General features: G+C 34.0%; 1 protein-coding gene across 2 annotated transcripts in view; it reads left to right on the top strand.

Annotated features, from left to right (window-relative positions):
• Positions 1-20345, top strand: part of LOC131074404 (proline iminopeptidase) — a 226346-nt gene that overhangs the window by 23008 nt on the left and 182993 nt on the right. For both annotated transcript variants that reach the window (XM_058011031.2, XM_058011030.2), the window contains exon 2: positions 12068-12255. In XM_058011031.2, coding sequence (XP_057867014.2) covers positions 12068-12255 — 188 coding nt within the window. The remainder of the gene's footprint in view (positions 1-12067; positions 12256-20345) is intronic.

Below are 20345 nucleotides of genomic sequence, written 5' to 3'. Positions count from 1 at the left end.
TTGCTATGTGCTATTTTCTCCACATGTACCATCAAGAGGGCTATTTTAAAGTTATGTACCAGAAAAGAAGCAAATTGCAAAGGCCTTCAAGCTGAATTAATCAAATATGGTGTGGATCTTCTTGCCTTCACTTTGGTAAAACTTTTTAGTTAGGTGGTTTGTTAAGGCTTTCCTTTATCTTGTTCCTAGCACATAATTCACCCTATTCATAAATCTAGAGATCTCTTCAACCTTGGCAACTGCAGGACTATCATGTTTGGGCATACATTTGCAAAACTTCATGCCATGGTATTAAAAATGCAATTTTTTTGAGCTCCTGGAGAGAGTTGATCTTAAGGCTCAGGGGTAGGCTGGATTTAGGAGAGATTATTAGACCATTGACCACATCTTTACTCTTTGGCCATTATTGAAGAGGCTTGTCATTGGTCTTCCACAATCTTTTGTATTTTTATAGATTTCAAAGTCTCTGACTTGGTTTCGGGACACTTGCTTTTCTATAGGATGCACAATGCCCATATAATTGATTCTCTCATGTTTTTGGCAATTTGGAGGCCTTATGAGATAGTTATTGGACAGTTCTGTACTTCTTATAGTTATGAGATAGTTATTGATATCAACAAAGGTGTCCTCCCTTACTGACCTTTAAATTTTACATGATGAGTTGTAGGAGTTTCTTTTGTAGCACATGCAATATGCAGCCCTGTTCTGCCTTGTTTTTTGTTTGGGTTTTGTATTTTGCAATTGTTTCTTTGTATACAAAGAAGAGTGCAGATAATAGAAATATTTGCAGCAATTAAACAACGTAGAAAATTGACAATATTCAGGAATTACAAGGCTGAAATATTTCAGATTTTGTTCAGAACTGTAGATACAATATTTCTAAAAAATATGAACAATCCAGTTTATAAAATTAATTACAAATATATTTCAGACATACCCACGAAATGCAGCAATAAAGAAGTCTGAACTGGAACTGAAATCAGCAAACTGACATCAACTAGATTGGATGCCACACTCCAAAATCACCTCCAATGGCCAAGAAAATGATATCTCTGTGTTCACCAGCCCTAGGCGTCTCAAACAGCAGTATAAACCTCCAAATCCAAGTTGACCAGTCTCCTAGAAACCCACACCACTTTAAACATGTATGGCCAGCAAAGGAAACACAAAATAACTCAAAACCCTTCAAAGAATCTTTCCTTCAATCTGCAAGAGCTCTTTGTATAACAAACTGAGAATATCAATCTTCAACGAAATCCATCTGTGATTTCTGTATGAAATCGCCAAGGAATCCTCCAGATTGGGTCTCTCACCAATGTGGAAGATGTTGTCTGTAAGGGATTTTGTCCTCACAACCCTAGGAAGAACAAGCTCCTCCAATAACAAGAAGAATATCAAATATCAAATCCAGCATAACACAAATGAGCTCCCAGTCTCTCTTTTATAGCCTCCAGGAAGGGGTCGGCCTCTTCTAGTTTGCCTTTTAAAACATTAAAATAAAATCAATATCTTAATAAAGTGCGCTCATGTCTCGAAAAAAGCCCCCTTATTAAATATATGCACTTTAATTTTGGTGCCCAAGCAGTCTTTTATTTAAAATATATTAATAACGATAAATTTAAATATTTAATTTAACTTTATAAAACATTAACTTATTGTTATTTGAATTTAAATCACTAGACTATACCAAATATCAAGATAGTGACATCCACTGCTCCTACCAACATATCTAGAAATGCTGACAACTGACTCTCTCGGTGCTGACAACTAACTAAGTAAAAAAGTAAGTATGAAAGAACTCATCCAAAACCACTCTAGTAAAAGGTGTTATGCTCATCATAATTGTCAGAGCTCAAATAGACATCTGATACTGCCAACTTGTTGGGAAAACTACCTCCAAAGTTTTCTAATCCTAACTCATTAGCCTATGGGAACCAAACTGAATAGGCTAACGATACACCATACTGAACTAGTTAGGAAGGGGACATTACAACATACTCATATGGATGATGGTTCTATTGTACATATTTTTCACCAATTGTGTTGTTCTTCTTACTCATTCTACAAAAGGTTGATACCTATAGTTTGATGCCCTTGCTCATTTCTATGAGCTTTGCTATCTTGTAGTCAACCTTAGTAAAACGAACGTCCTGATTTTCAATATCAAACATTCTCTTTCTAGATTCTAGTTCTCGCGGGCAGCTTTGGAGATCACAACAACTTACGCATATTTGGGAGTCCATTGTCTTGGAGCTTTAGTGTTTCTAGACCCTTTTCTAAGATATCCCTTCAAAGATACATCTTTTTGATGCAATCATTAAGCCTATAGTTTTATAGGGGTATGAGGATTGAGGGTCTAGTTTGGGATTGATTTGGCTAGTATTGAGAGGGTCAAGATTCCCATGCTATAGCACATGATCCATTGCAAATGGTTTGTTCCTTAGAGCATTGTATAGGCTGAGTTTGCTACCTAGCCATTATGTCTCAAAGACTATTTTCAAAAATTAAATAATTGGGAGATTCATAGCTCATTCCTTTATTTTACATAGACTAAGGGATAAAGTTAGGGAAATATTTTAATAATAAAGTTTTAATTTAGCCCTAGAAAAATTATTTATAAATATCGTAAAAGAACATCTCAAGTATTATTATTAGCTTAATAAAATGGGCTGTCTGAATGGGACATAATAAGGCCTTATTGTTAGTTTTTAACACTTTCAGATTAATATAAACTCAGAAAACCAGAATTTAGTTTCTAACTAAATTGATTAGATGAAAGATTTATAGTTCTCCAGATTGAGGCATAACAAAGAAATGAACAAAATAAGAACAAGACACGGTTACCGTGGGAAAACCTCCTAGGAGGAAAAACCCAGCCAGAAAAGATCCTCAGATCTGATTATGAATTATGTTCATATGAGGGTTACAACACTTATCTCAAGTACTTGAAGGTGTGTGTACATAGGACTGATAATGTCTTCCACAAAACTGCACTTCACAAGCATCAAGTAGTCACATCTGCATCTTTAACCCTTCCAACAGTAATCAGGTCCAAACCCTAGGTTGGTAATGTATGAAGTCTGCTCTTTGATGGACAGCAACCTTATCCCTTAGTTCACTCTCTTCATTAATGAATTTCGCACCACAACTGGCATGTGTAGTTCGTTGATATGACAAGGATAAATCCCTTTAATTGCAGATGTAGTCTTCCTCTTGAATTCGCATTGGTAGGCACATATATTTCGCATGGATGGAAAAACTGAATGAGTGAATGATAGAGTGAAGTTGGAGTTTATTTATATGGGGAATAATAATCTTAATCATGTCGGCTTGCATTATGATTTAATGACTTTAATTTATTTATTTAACCGAAATCATTAGGATAGGGTTGGCCCAATACATGGTGGCATGTTGGCTTGAGTGTAGCGTGGGATCTTCATTTGATGCCGTGAGGTATAGGGCCCAGCCCTACACGTTGGGGAAGGGGCTGGCCCCCTTGGGCGGATTCCAATGTTGCCCATGGCAATTGGAATCCACCATCCCTAATTATAATCAACACTTCCTCTTAATTAGGGAGAACGATAATCTTACAACCAGGTTACAAGATTAGGGCCCAGCCCTAAGTAATACATACAATGATTAAATTGTAATCCGAACTTAGTTGTCAACTTCAAATACTCTTGAGAGAGTATCACAACAAATATCCCATAGTATTCATCTTGTACTGCCTGTGGAGGATCACTTCAAACTTTGACATGCACACTTGCAAGTCATGAATACATACACAACTTATTCATGCACATCATGGAGTCTTTCCATGCCATTGATCACGCATATCCATCATTCATTGTCTTTACCTCAGTCTTCTCCCAAAGAAACACCATAATCTTCCATCTTGCACCCAAGCATAGAGTGGAGATACATAATCATTGCTTTCCATAAGCATAAAATGAAAACATAGTCCTCCATCTTGCACACAAGCATAGAATGGAGTCTAATAAACATAATCCTACATCTTGCACACAAGCAAGAAATGGAATAGACATAATCAAAATATTGTAGTCTTCCATCTTGCACACAAACATAGAATGGAACTACATAACATAGTCTTCCAGCTCGCACACAAGCATAGACTGGATCCACCTTACATTGCCCGCAGAGGGTGGAGAGGATCTTTTCTACCATCTTACATTGCCCGCAGAGGATGGTTAACAATTACACTTCTCCTTGAGAAGATTACAATACCATCTTACATTGCCCGCAGAGGATGGTTAACAATTACACTTCTCCCTGAGAAGACTACAATACCATCTTACATTGCCCGCGAGGATGGTTATCAATTACAGTTCTCCCTGAGAAAATTATACTACCACCTTACATTGCCCGTAGAGGGTGGTTGATACAACACAATGTATCATAGAGGTTGAGACTCCCTCTCAACCAAGGCGGTGTTCTCCACAGCTCCAAGTCTATCTCAAGCTTCAAGAGACTTGGTGAGAACATCTGCAACACATGATTGTCCTGCCATAAAACACTGAATTGTCAGGTATCTCTATACAACCCTGATAATAATTCAAAACAACATAACAAGAATTTTGAGAAACCACACTGCTTCTCTTGATGCAACACTTGCAACAATGTATTTAGCTTCAGCAATACTCAATGCAACTGAGACTGACGACTGTCCCTATAGGTCCAAGAGATCGCAGTGGGTGAATGCTTGAAGTGTTTTCCTTGTCCGTAACACTTCTTGACCAATTTGAACCTAAGCAGCTTTAGCCTATGATCAATTGTGTCTTGCAAATATCAAAATATGCTTGGCTGCAACAATATGCTTAGCTTTGATTAGTTGAAGTACTCATCAATCAACCTGCCACTATTCAAATGAATCTGCAAGATTATAGTTGGCTGCAGACATACTCAACTTCTTCAAGTTAGTTTCCATATAAATTTACAATCCATAATTCTAACATAACAATAGAAAACTTGACTTATAATAATTTCATTAGATCCTTGCCACACTTCTAACCTAAAAGTAATGCATTTTAGGTTTAGATCTTCCATCTCAATTCTGAGCTAATTCTTTCTTATATTAATTGAGACTATCTTTATCAGTCGGAGTTAGGTCATCCACATAAGGAATCGGAATTAGCATTTCAAATACTTTAAGGATCAGGTTAGAATCTTTACAAAACCCAAGGCTTATCAAGTACTCTTTCATACCAAGAGTTTTATTGAAGATCATAGGGCTCCCTCTTAATCCTCAATATCATACTGATAGCCAGGCATTATAGATCATAATTATTCATAAACAAGGATGAGAAATGCCAACTTCACCTTTTATGGATTGGACCCATGGCTCAATTATGATCAGGACATATCCTCAACCTTCTTCTAAATGAGTGTGAAGATCCTTATGCCTTATTTTCAAAGCTTCCTCTGAAGCCACATCAATCCAAGTTTATGGATTTGTGATGTCAGTATGACCTTGGCCCTCGACATACATCACCTACTATATGAGGTTATATAAAAATGATTTTGTGTGAGGATCACAACATTCATGATAAGTTAGATGCATCCCTTTAACAATATAACCAATGATACATAGAATGCCGAGACAATACTTATGTGACACAAATTAAAGGAGCCAGCCAGTAACACACAACCTTGAAAACTTGTACATCACCATACAAGTTATAACAAAAATCTAATTTTCATAAAGAAACTCACAAGGGTTAAGTCATGAACATTTTCTGCCTCACTAGGGTTTCCACAGATTTGAGAGTACATGCATACAACCATTAGTATGACCTAATAGAGTCTACAATTAGCTCACAAAAGTACAAAAGTTATCAGCTAGAATAATTCTAATTCAACAATTGAGGATGTAGTGTATATTATTAATTTCCATAATACTTCACATTTCATGATAGCAAATACTCAACTGAAAAATCAGTTTTCAAAAACTCAATCAGATCATAGGTGAGGAAGTACTAGTAGAATGTTTACAAGGAGAGTGAAGTATACTTACCAATGAAGATACTAACCAAGCAATGATAGTGAGAGCCTATACTTCCATGAATCAATAGCAATTAGTAAGCTGCAGTATATATAATCAAAATAATTTAGATAAAGGATTTCAGATCAAACCTCTAGATATCCAACAACAAATACATCAAAGGAATTAATCTTCGGATCAAGCATTGTGAACAATAAATTCCTAGCTTACTTATTTATGATATTTATTTAATGAATGCTTCATTTACTCAATTAGCAGTGATACTTATGTAACTGGCTTATTTTCCCTTACGCGCATAGTTAAAGACATACACAAATTAAACGAAGTTCAAAACAGAGAGGAAATATTCAAGTTCGCAATGTCTTTACAAATGTATGAAGTTCAACTTTTCTTCTTTGTTTTGATCTCACTCATTGGAACAATTAAGCACTAGATATTTAATGTGGGCATACATTCCATATTTAATTTTAGTATTTAATTAATCTATTTCAAAATACTTATGACTTCAACTAAATTGATTAGAATACATTTCTATCTTAACATGAATCAAATTTGTGATATTCCATAATTCTTAATGCAAGTGTCAACCTACGTTACTACTTCAGTTCTAAGGAAGAAGGGGATGTCTATGTTACCAAAGCGCTCAGAGACCAAAATACAATAGGTTCCCTCAAAGTTTACGGGACACTGATCCTTATCCTATCTTGGGAATCATCCTATTGATTGGATTTAGACTACCCCTCTTTGGAAACAACTCCATTCCCAACTTTCTTAAATACTGACAATAGTAACAAGCATTAGGCCATAGGTATACTAACTTGACATTTATTAAGAATACATATGAAATTAAGTATAACAGTCATACATAATGCAGTGCAAAAGAACATTATCAGGTATCATATATTAAGCATACATATTAAGCACATCCCCATGCATACCACCTAGAACAAAGATGTTATTGCTTGTAACTTAATAACAGTTCTGATCCGATCCGATCCGAGGTGATATCACTGGATGCTTTGATTCCTTTCCTTTATGTCTCTCGATATGAGGGAGAGGTCACACCTCCTCATTATGTATGCTCTTTGGCAAGAGACACACCCTTTCACCATTAGCACCTTTTGAAAGAGTGCAACTCTTCATTATTTCTGCCCTATGAAAGGGACACAACCTTTCACAATCAGATCTGTAACTCTTATTTAAATCAGATCTTAACCACTACATAAAGTTGCAGCCCAAACGAAATAATAAGCCCTTAACAACAACTTTAATTAACCAAGCATCCTCTTATAATATTCGGTTTAACAAGGACTAAATAAAAGATTCATTCATTTAACATTTAATGTTTTCATTGACACCAAAGTCGTCTTATTGAGAGATCCTTATATTTACTAACCTACCAACAAAGAAGGAAGGAACAAGAGACTGAAATTACATGATTAAATCTAGCAGCAAAATTGAGATTCCCATCAAGCCTATCTTCAACTTTCAGCCCCATTGACCTGACCTGTGAATGAGACAAAATCTGGAAATAAAGGAGTCCTAAAATCTGAAATCTGAAAGTTGATCTAGCCTATAGCTCTGATACCATGTTAGTTTTTAACACTTTCAAATTAATATAAACTCAGAAAACCAGAATTTAGTTTCTAACTAAATTGATTAGATGAAAGATTTATAGTTCTCCAGATTTAGGCATAACAAAGAAATGAACAAAATAAGAACAAGACACGGTTACCCTGGGAAAACCTCCTAGGAGGAAAAACCCATCCAGAAAAGATCCTCAGATCTGATTATGAATTATGTTCATATGAGGGTTACAACACTTATCTCAAGTACTTGAAGGTGTGTGTACTTAGGACTGATAATGTCTTCCACAAAACTGCACTTCACAAGCATCAAGTAGTCACATCTGCACCTTTAACCCTTCCAACAGTGATCAGGTCCAAACCCTAGGTTGGTAATGTATGAAGTCTGCTCTTTGATGGACAGCAACCTTATCCCTTAGTTCGCTCTCTTCATTAATGAATTTCGCACCACAACTGGCATGTGTAGTTCGCTGATATGACAAGGATAAATCCCTTTAATTGCAGATGTAGTCTTCCTCTTGAATTCGCATTGGTAGGCACATATATTTCGCATGGATGGAAAAACTGAATGAGTGAATGATAGAGTGAAGTTGGAGTTTATTTATATGGGGAATAATAATCTTAATCATGTCAGCTTGCATTATGATTTAATGACTTTAATTTATTTATTTAACTGAAATCATTAGGATAGGGTTGGCCCAATACATGGTGGCATGTTGGCTTGAGTGTAGCGTGGGATCTTCATTTGATGCCATGAAGTATAGGGCCCAGCCCTGCATGTTGGGGAAGGGGGGCTGGCCCCCTTGGGCAGATTCCAATGTTGCCCATGGCAATTGGAATCCACCATCCCTAATTATAATCAACACTTATGTCATATTTTATTAAAATATTTTTATGTGAGCGCTTAGGAGGGAAAAGGGAAGTCAAATTTGAGCATCAAATTGGAGTGTATCAAAGAGAGGCATTTTCTCAAAGGAGATGATCCATTGCTTATAAAATCAAAACCCCTTTTTCTCATAGCTTGAGCATTAGTGGTCATCTATTGCACTTAAGGATGCAAAACCTTGGAGTATGGAAATTCGAAGGACGAAAACCCTCTTGGTTCCTAGACAAGAGCATGAGGATGAAGACCCGTTGTTCTTCAAGGTTATTTTATGCAGGAAGCACATTTGTGCTAATAAGTTTGCAGCTCATTCCAGTTTTTAGTTTGGTAGAGGATTGTTTTGGAGGATTGATAAAGAAATTGCGAGTGGGCCACTTATGTATAGCTAATGCACTGTAGTTAATATATCATTGTGTCTTCTATATCAGCCATTGTACAAGTGGGAGGCTGCCATATCATTTGGTAGTCTACAATGCTTCCCTTTCTGCAGTTGCGGGTTATGTTGGATGCTTGTTGCAGCCACATAGGCCTCACCAACCTGATGTATCTGCTGTTCATGCTCTTAGTTGTAGCTAATGCTGTGAGTTAGGTCATATTTTTTTGATATTTGATTCATTTACACAAAAGGTAATTCTGTTGCAGTATTTTGTTGCATCAATATTTTGTAATTTTCTGGCAATTGCAATAATAATAATATTTGCAATGCAAAAGGTTGTAAAAAATAAATGTTGATATTTAAGGTTGCTGCCAATATTTAGTCACACATTGTTGGAATTGGGACATCATTGTTATTGCTGTTTATATTAGAACTTTTGTGATTTATTAGAGTTTGGTAAATTTAGAGAGGAAGTTCTTATCCCTTGCATAGATAATAAATACAAAAAATTTTAAGTTTTATAAAATATTGAAAAAGGACATTTTAGTGGTATCAGAGTTTAGATCTTGCTACCTTGTAGTTTTCAAAGCTAACATTTTAATACAAACCCGTGTGAGAGACATTAGATTCAATTGGAGAGAATGAAGAAAGTTACAAAATCAGGTTGAAGAAATAGAAGTAGAAATGGGGAAAAGAGGTAAGAGTGTTCCAATAGATGAAAAGAAGACATAGGTCTAGTAGAATGCTATTGTCAATATGAGCCAATGCTAGTAGCAATTGACAAACCTCCTTCTTTTGATGGTTCAAATAGATGCATAGTTTGTGCTTGGGTTTAGAATCTAGATACATATTTTTCATTAAATCTTATGTATGAAGAAGAGGCCATAAAATTTGCCTCCGTTCATTTAGAATGTATATAGCACACAAGTGGTGGTACTATCGATTGATCACCCAAGGGCACTATGTCATTGGTACATATAATGAATTCAGTCAGAGACTCACAGAAAGATTTGACAAAAAAGACCTTGAGATTCATTTCAAGGAGTTGGCTCAGTTGAGTCAATGCAACACTATAGAGTCATAGACAGTTATGTGACAGAGTTCCGAAGATTGTGAGTAAAATTCCTAATGTCTTTGAAAGGAGTCTTAGTGTTCTTTTCATGGAAAGTTTATTTGAAGCTCTTAGATGTTGGTTGAAGGATTTCTATCCACCATCTTTGTGAGAAGCCATTAAGAAATCCTTGACATTGGAGACATCAGCACCCATAAACAAATTTTACAAAAGGCACCACCTTTGGATCAATAGAAGGAAACATTCCAGAATGGAGTATCTCATCCATAGAATATGCCATTGAAAACGAGGAAAGAAGAAAAAACCAAAAAAGAACTTAGAAGAAAGAAATTGTGCTTTTCTTGCAAGGAGCCATGGGAGCATAGCTACAAATGTCTTGGCTGATGTGAAGTGCATTGCTAGAGGAGATATTGGATGAAGAATTAGGTTTAGAGGAGCTTGGACTGAAGATTGAAGAAGAACCAGAAATTGACAATAAAGAAGAGGAAGACACTTCAGGAGGCACCCTTGCCACACTTTTTGGTGCTCCTAAGTATCAACCTTAAAAAGTGTGTGGAGTTCTACATGGGCAAAAAATTTCAGTGCTAATTGATAGTGGGGCTACCCACAATTTTATGGACAATGGTTTGGTAGTAGAAGAGGATTCAAAGCAAAAGGCATTGAGGGATTCAATGTCATAGTAGATGGATTCACCATTCTTGGCACAAAGAAAATCCAACAACTAAGCATCACCACGGATAGTCACAAGGTGCATGATGATTTCTATGTTGTGGGTCTAGGAGAGACTAACATGGTCTTAGGAGTACACCATTTACGTTCCCTTGGAGAGTTTGCATAGAACTATGAAACCATGGAGCTAAAGTTCAAATCAAAATGAATAATAGTACTCCAAGAATTTTCAAATGGAGCTCCTAGGGTAGTTTCATTGAGAGATCTCTTCGTAGAGGTAGATAGTATGGGTAGTCCATTGTTTGGTGACACCAACTTTAATAGTTAAGAAATTCTATCATATTGACATTCAACCTATGGTCAACTTCTCCGATTTGGATGAATTGATAGTCAAACTTGGGTTTTTGAGCCTTTTGATTGTGATGGCAGGGTCGGTTTTGGCCCAAAGTGCTTTGAAATTTTAAGTGCCTCTCAAATCTAGTAACCACCTCCAAACTTCAAACGCCTCTAGAATTGGATTTGGATGGAACAAAAGGCGACCTTGACTTTCTCGAACCTCCTGAATCCAATTGTCACCTCAAATTTGACCCAGCAAGCTCCAATTTTGACCTACAATAGAAAGCTACAAAAACAAAACCCCAAATATGCACCGAAAAATCTCTCAAAAAGACTAATCAATGGCACTCTAATAGCTCTAATACCATGTAAGATTTCAGTTATCAAGGTAGCCAGCCAAGATCTAGAGGTCTAATGGAAAGCACAAAAACAAGAGAGAAACAATGTGACATAAATAAATTGTGTTTTCATCAATGATGCAATAGAATCTATCAATATACACAGGAGATCAATGATACGACAATTTTATTTCTTTCTACAGAAGAGAATCGCATGCATGCCTACTGTTACGTTCATCAAGTACTAGTCATCTATTCTATTATCTATTGCTGTGAGCAATTTAGAATACTTATTTCCTTTTCTAATGATGCCCTTTGTAGTTTCATGCTTTTGGAGAAATCCCTATTTCAAGTCCCTTTGGAAATACTTTGTGATGTAGCAGTTCACATGTTTGAGATGGGATCAGAACATATGTTAACACATTTTTTTTGTATGCTTTGAATTATTTACCGAGTTACTGTCTACTTTGAATTATTCACTGAGTTACTGTCTACTACCTGTATGGCACTCCGCACTACACATAAATATTTAGTTGTCATAATGATCTATCAGTACCAACTGTCACTTTTTAGTACTGAACTGTGTTTTAATGTTGCATGGTTTAGTAATTCTTATGGTATATATGCTTGCAACTTGTGTGTATTTTACATATGATCTGTTGTCTAAAAGGTATGGACATTAGCATTAATTGAAGATCTTGTCATATGTACTTTATGTTTGCACCTGCATAGTAAAATGCACAGTAGCTCATATTGAAGAGTGCAACTGCAAATATTATCTAAAACAGGAAAAAGTATGGGACCAGGATCTGTAATTTTAAAATTTAAGGCGCGTGCCCAGAATAAGGCACTGGAAATTGAAGAGAATTATCGGAGGGAGCTATATCCAGAAATTGAGCCATATAGTTCAGGCTTTTTGGAGGTTTCAGATCTTCATTCTTTATATTGGGAGCAGAGTGGGAACCCGGATGGATATGTAAGTTCCTATCAAAGGCTGGATGCAATGCTATTCACATTTTTATTTCTGAAGCATTAAGGTTGCATCCTAGGAAGCAAATGAAGAATATATAATCAGTCTCCAATCAAATTATGTTGCTGATATTGCAAGTGGAACTATTTTTAATTTTATAACTGGTCAATTGAAAAAGCAACTTTTAAACACAAAATTTCAGAATGAACTTTAATGATCTTGATCTTTAAATTCTTTGTTTATAAGACTGAATCTAGGAAATTTGAGGAAGTTTTCTTTATGCAAATGCATAAAAAATGGTTCTGTATTTGTATTACTGCTGATCACTGAAGACGTTTCTAGTACCAACAATTTTGTGAAAATATTGTGCCTTTTTTGTTGCTAGTTTATCAGATCTGTAGATTTATGCATAATTTTTTAAAAGTAAATTGTGCAATGTTTCTTTTTTCTAATTGCACCTTGGTTATGTGTTGGATAAGTGTTGTATGCTCTCTATGTTTAATAGTTTAGATGGGATCATGTGATATCTCCCTATTGACCAATTTTGTGAAGTCTCTAAGAGAGAAAATCACAGCCTTGATAACAACGTATATGGTTTGTATTTAACAGGGTAGCGGTAGAAGACACTAATCCTTGCTGTCAAGGTTGGATTCAGTAAATATTAATCATAGGATGGTTATAATATTAAACCGATTTCTAATGTCCTAAGGCTGCGTGTGGAAAGGTGCGATCTTGGTAAAGATCATATTAGTAACTAAGTGAGAGTGTTACCAACAAACAATTCATATCTCACGACTTTTTAAAGGAGAAGAGGCACGTTGAGTGAGGGGTTCTCACGCCTCTCCAAAGAGGCACGTAGATGTATAAAATACATCTCAATCCCATTTGCAATGTAAGGAGGATATACTCTGAAATGCTTCTAAAATTGATTTCAAAGAACAAGGAGATTATAAAACTAGATTTTACCTGCCGACTTATAGAATCCGAACACAGACCATTCCTAAAGTGTGCAGAAAACCAGAATCACCTACCAGGAACAGCAACATCGTGAATACAGATCAAGAATCACAGCATACTTACAATCACCCCGAATTGGGTGTATTCCTTGTAAATAAGTATACACGTCAGGAATAGCAATCTATTGGAGAGCTATATATATATATATATATTTTTCCATTTTGCATATAATATATATTTAATTTCAGACCTTATATGTCTGTAGTATATCAGCTTTCATAACTGGGCTACTCTGAAACAATTCTCTACAATTCATCATTCCATCAATCTGTCAAGGAAGGAAGTTTAGTAGGGAACATCACAGATCAACCTTGCTAGTTGATCAGTATCGATTTTTTTTGGGTATGGTTATTTTTTATTTTTGTTGATGTTTGAAGGCACTAGTATTTATCTTTTGCATGAATTCATGCAATGTGTAAAATTGCTTTTAATGTGTCTATTTATATCTGAACATGGTTAAGGGTGAATTAAGAGAGATTCATTATCGTATTGGACACGGTTGAGTTTTTGCAATCATGAAATTTTTTACTATGTTGGGTTTTGTTTTTGGAATGGGGCGGGTATGCTATAGAGATGTAATGTCCCCATCTTTGACGTATAACATAATAGCAATAAAACACTTATGTGGTCAAGGAATGGCAGACCTTGATCACCTATAGCTAGTTAGAAGACAGTAGAAGTAAATGTACATATTAGATAGAGTAATAAAGTATCAGGAAAATCGTGAAGTCTTATAAATAAGATGATTTTCCTTAAGAGATATAAGGACGAGACAGCACCGGCATGGCAAACAATCATCATGAGGATAATGGATAATCTGCTCATAGCATCATAAGGACAAATCCTCTTTGATACTTCTGTTATACCAAATGAGAAGAGCATTTTCATAAAAACAGATGTGGATCAAGTTATCAATAAACAAGTAATGATCAATCTTGTATGAGAAGACCTAAGTAATCATTATCAATGATACACCATTATACATCCGATGAAGAGAGCATGAAGTCGATCATCACTGCCTATTAATCATACTTACCCAAGTAATGTTATCAATGGGCAATCAGCAAAGGGAAGAATCAAACAAAGAAAAATATATTACAGTCGCATTCAAAGGGTCAATTGAGGAGCAAAGACTACCGTACCTTTGAGGAATGTATTTATCTGTTCAAATGCGATGATATGTCTGTTGGGAATGTATCACACCTAATAGTTGATACATTTTCCATATGATTAACTTCTAAGGTAAAATCAGAGATTACTGTGTGAAGAAATAGTGGTGGTTAATAAAGTATGGCAGTGATTGAGGAACAAGCCAATGGAGAAAGGAAATACGTAACACTTAAGACATAAGATATGCAGTGACTAAGACAGGGATAACATATACGATGGAGTAATTGATGATAGTGATTAGGATTAATGTGCATCAATAATGACAGTGAGTATTAGATTAATTAAACATCGATATTAAGCATGGAAGGCAGCAATTCATACAAGTAACCAATCGATATCATGCGAAAAACAAATCTATTTGTTTATGCATTAAAAAGGTTCAATTCCAATAAGAAATGATAGCCATCGATAATCAGCTCAATATCAAGGAAGATACATGATTCCCTAAACCAGTGACTAAGAGTTATTAAAAGAAGTCAAAAGATTGTTGTTATGTGGCTGCTCAATTAGAGGCGGTGCGATTTGAGTTAATAAATCAATCTGTTTAAGTATAAGAGACGTGTCTTTTAACATCCAAAAGATATTACCATTCAGCTTTGAAGATTATATTATGAGAATCAATTTCACCCCATCAATCATCGAAGCTGGTTTTTATTTCATTCTTGTATCCCTACGTGGATCTGCTTATTAGAGCATCTTTTGGCTTAAGTGTCAAAACAGGTTGCATACATTTCACGATTAAAAATCAGAGAAAGCACCATCAGTGTTGCAGGCTTCTACAGGCATATCAGAAACAACACCAATAATGTTAGTTGCAAGTATTCATATTCAAATCTGAAACAGCAATGTATTGCTTCAAGCAATATCGTCATCATATCTACATTGCATATACTTAAAGATTGAAATGAGAAATAGCAATTAACCGCTATAGGTGATTGGAGGACAAATTAGCATACTTCCCATTGTCAAATCAGAGAAGGCTAACATCAAGATCATCTTTGCATAATTATCAGTTTATATCAGATATAGCATTAATCTATATTCAATATATATGCATTATTCTTTGAATACTATTATCAGTATTTATATACAAATCTTATCAATTACAGAGTTTTAAACACTCAAAAGTGGTATCATTAATCATAATTCATAGTAATTATATTATTATAGAGGCTTGGAGGAAAGAAATAGCAATTCACTGCTATAGGCGATTGGAGGACAAATTAGCATACTTCCCATTGTCAAATCAGAGAAGGCTAACATCAAGATCATCTTTGCATAATTATCAGTTTATATCAGATATAGCATTAATCTATATTCAATATATATGCATTATTCTTTGAATAATATTATCAGTATTTATATACAAATCTTATCAATTCCATAGTTTTAAACACTCAAAAGTGGTATCATTAATCATAATTCATAGTAATTATATTATTATAGAGGCTTGGAGGAAAGAAGTCTCTTGCAATTGATTCTTGAAGTTTTCTTGAGGAAAGAAATCTTTTGCAATTGATCTTTGTAAGTAAATTGTCCCTATTTCATAAGTTAATAAATAAGGGGACATTACAAGAGAAGGGACTAGGCACTTAGATCAGAGCCTTGAACTCTCTATGGGGCTCTTGAACTCTGAACTAGAGACTCGGCACTCTGTCGCCCCTGAACTGAAGTCTCAGCTGATGAAGCACTAACAAATGATATCTGTTTCTCTATCTCATGGCAAGACCAATAGGAACAAAGGACACTCCCCTAGATACTAGGAAGAAGCTCAGGTACGGAATCTGAATTCTAGAAAAGGATTTCCCAAGTGAAAATACTGTGTATTGTCTTTTCTTTCCATTGTTTTGTTTTCCTAGGTTGTATATGCACTACTTCTATTGTACATGTTTATTGGGCTTCTTTCTCTCTACATTATGGTGCCTTATTTTGTACATATATTGCTTAGAGATTCATCACCCAATCTTGATTTGCCAATGAAATTGCCAAATGCTGTATTGTTTGACTCTAATCTAGTTACTTACTTGTAATCCAAATATAATAAGGTGATTATCCTATTTCAAAAATGACTTTTGTAAAAATACATTTCTTTCCAATAAATGTGAACGAGGAAATACATCATTAATAGCATTTCAAAACAAAGTGCTCCATAGAGTGCTTTCATCATCCTAAAATCATACTTTTATATCCAATTACATATAATGCTATACAATTATTTATAAAAACACAATAAGTACAGATTGCTCATATAATTTCATAAACCAATTGAAAATTTAATTATTATTTGGTTTTATTCAAGATAAAACCGAATCCCTTGTTTGCCGAAATCACTTGGGTAAGTAGGAAATCGTTGCATTAGAAAAATTTGAAAGATATGTTTGGTGGAATGTCATGCCCCAATTTTGTATTACTAAAATAGATTAATAAAACAAAACCATACACATCCTAAGGCAATAATGTATATGCCAACCTGACAATAGTAGTATTTAATATTTCTTTTAAATCAACTGTTTGAAAGGTAAATTGGATTAATTGTATCTTAAAGTAATAGTAATGGCATGTCAGATCTGTCTGCCTTTGCAACGATTAATCACTAATAAATGTATAAAAAGGGCAAGAAAAGCTGCATTTAGGATTAGAAGATATAATAACTAAAAAGTAATACTTGGTAGTCTGTCATATCCCCGTATCAGTAATACTTGATAAATAATAATATTTAGTGTCTTGATTAATAATAATATTTAATTACTTTGCTCATTGATGATTGTTTATTCATTAAAATTTCATGTCCCTCCTTGATTGTTATATATATATCCCAAATGAAATAATAAATATATATATTCTAAATGATTATTAATTAATATAATAATTATCAAAAAAAGGATTATTTGAAACTTATTTATTTATTAAATATTAATATTTATTACTTATAATATTTTTGAAATATTGTATCATAAACATAATTTATATATTCTTATCTATAAACAAGTGTGATGTCCATATCCAGATGCTACAACTCTAGAACCTAACGACTAAAGGAAAGCTCCTTTATAGATAATATAAGGCATCAAGGAACTCATACAAAGACATATGAAGGAGGAAACAATTAAGATAGTCTCATTAAAGATGACTCTGTGATTAATAAAGATTATAGATATGAAGACACATATAAATATGGACAACATTATATGTTTATAGCCAACTCACGACAAAGCATTCGAGTCTATGGTTAAATTGAACAATGAAGATATTGACTAGTTGGTTGGAGGAAAAACGATCATACAATGATACTGAGAAAAGGTGACGTAGCTGGGAATTAGCGAATGAATGGTATTGCAGGGTCAAGAGTCAGACGTTTGATAATAAGCAAGCGGCAATACACGATTATAAGAATGTTTGGCCTGAAATTAATTACCTCAGATTGGCTGAGGCATACGATGAAGGTGATTATAGATAAGCATTGATTAAGGTAGTGCCGTGGGGAAGAATTAATAAACCATAGATTATTGTGTGATGAGTATGAACAGTAATATGATGAAAGGAATTGCAGTGACTAGTCAAAGGTTACGGAGGATTAAAAGTAACGTAAACAATCAATAAACAAAGCAGCGAATTGACATATAAATTGATTTGTGTTAACAACCAATACTCATGGAAATAGTGCGATTAGAACAAGTAACTAATACACATGTACAAGTGCGGTTAGACAATAGTAATTATTTATGAAGAGATATGATACGACTAGTTGCTTATGGAGTGATGCAACCATTCGAGGTTGCAAGTTATATAATGAGGGAGAAAAAAAGAGAGCGCTAAAGGGGGGGGGGACAGCATAGACAAGTATTGAAACATAGACAGCAATCTAGGGATTGCAATCAATAATCCATATTCAAAATCAGGAATATAATGTGTAATCGGGCCAATGTATCATTATAACTGGAAGTGGATTTTTATTATAAATACTTGAAGACAATTCATATGATCAAATAAAGTTTTTGAAATCCTTATTTACACATCATACATATACCTATTAGAGTTATATGAATATCAGACTTATCTCAAGAACACGAATCAGATCAGATCAGAACTGTTATTTAGTTGCAGGCAGTAGCATCTTTGTTCTTTGTGGTATGCGCGGGAATATGCTTAATATATATATGCATAATATATGGAGCCCGATATCATCCTTATGTAGGAATTAATAAACTTAATAATAATAATATAGTTTTAATAATAATAAAGCTGCAATTTTAATTATTATATAGTGTTAACGATATTATGTGGGAATATAACTCAGAAATTATTCTTTTAGACTGATCTTCAGCAGACTTATAAAGGAAATTTCCAGATAGGCAAATTACATAATATTAGCATAAGAGTGAAATATATGTAAAGCCAATATATAAGAACATAAGAATGGCAGACCAGATCTGTTATGTGTCAGATCTGTCTGCCACATTACTATATTTACTTATTTATGTATCTATATGATTAGAATGATCAATGGGGGATAACATAAAGATGGATAATAATAAATATTAAAATAATAATTATAGTTAATATTAATATAATAAAAAAGTAATTATTAATGAGTAAATTAATAAATATTTATTAAATCACCAAAACAAAGTATTTATTAATTAATTGATAATAATAAGTGTATATGGTGAAAATGGATAACAAAAATAACAATATTGAAAGGCTAAATGAATTCAACCACAAAACCTTAGCCTAACAACAACAAAGATCCACCATAACATATGAAGATTACCTAAGACAATGCAAATCATACGAAATCACAAAGATTATACCATTACATGTCCAATAGGGTTTGGATCTCCATTCTTCCTATCTCCATTGATCTTGCTTGATATATTTGCTCTCAGATTTTATGTGCACAAGAGTTCAACAAAGAACGGAATGTGGTTGCAAGTAGGATCGTAGTGTAGTCAATTGCATAAAAGATGATTAGAATGCATTGAACGATTAGGGTTTGATAATGAAGGAAGCATATCCTTATATAGAAGATACTATAAGAAATGGAGGGATAAGATTGAGAGGTGTAAAAGGAGGTCGGCTATGATTAGAGGGTAGGTAAAAGAAATAATAAAATAATGAAAGGGGTAGGTAGTGTATGAATTAAGAGATGAATGACATGTGTCATGGGTAGAAAAGGTTAATGAATTAATTAAATAAATAAAGATTTATATAATTAATAGAAGAAGTGGGATCAATTAAATAAATAAGATATTTATTTAATTTAGGAAAAGGATAATTTAAATAAATAAATGTATTTATTTAAATGAGAAATAAGGCTAGAAGAGGATAAATGAATTAATTAAATAAATAAAGATTTATTTAATTAATAGAAGAATTAAGCTTAGATAATTAAATAAATAAAATATTTATTTAATTAGACATGACAATTTTAGGTGTCTACAATAAGTATTTATTAATTAAAAATTAATAAATGCGTAAATGATTTATAAATCAAAATAGGATTAATTATTTAGTATGGTAAGATAGCTAGTACTTGATAGACTAAAGAAAAGGTAGAACATCCTAGGTTGGATTCATGTTAAGATAGTTTTGTCTATTAATCGATTTAGTTAAGTTATAAATATATTGAAAATCGATTAATTACGGTTAAAACTATCTTGAACCAAGTAGGGGACATTACATGGAAGATTATAAATCACAAGATAGAAAAATTATGCGTTTGTGGGAGAATCAAGCTTTTGGCCCGCTCCTTACAATTGAGGGTTTTGTAGGACCTATTGGCTTGATTAAGTAGGGCCACTAGTTTCCTTGTTGGTAGGCATACATAAGTAGTCCCTTTTGTTAATGCATGGTAGCCTCGGTAAGATAAATGATTGAATGAGAGATAAATGAAGTCTCTCATTCAATCA

Source organism: Cryptomeria japonica, chromosome 3 (assembly GCF_030272615.1).
Source record: "Cryptomeria japonica chromosome 3, Sugi_1.0, whole genome shotgun sequence".
NCBI lineage: Eukaryota > Viridiplantae > Streptophyta > Pinopsida > Cupressales > Cupressaceae > Cryptomeria > Cryptomeria japonica.
The sequence above is the reverse complement of the archived record's forward strand: the minus strand, read 5'-3'. Positions and strand labels throughout refer to the sequence as shown.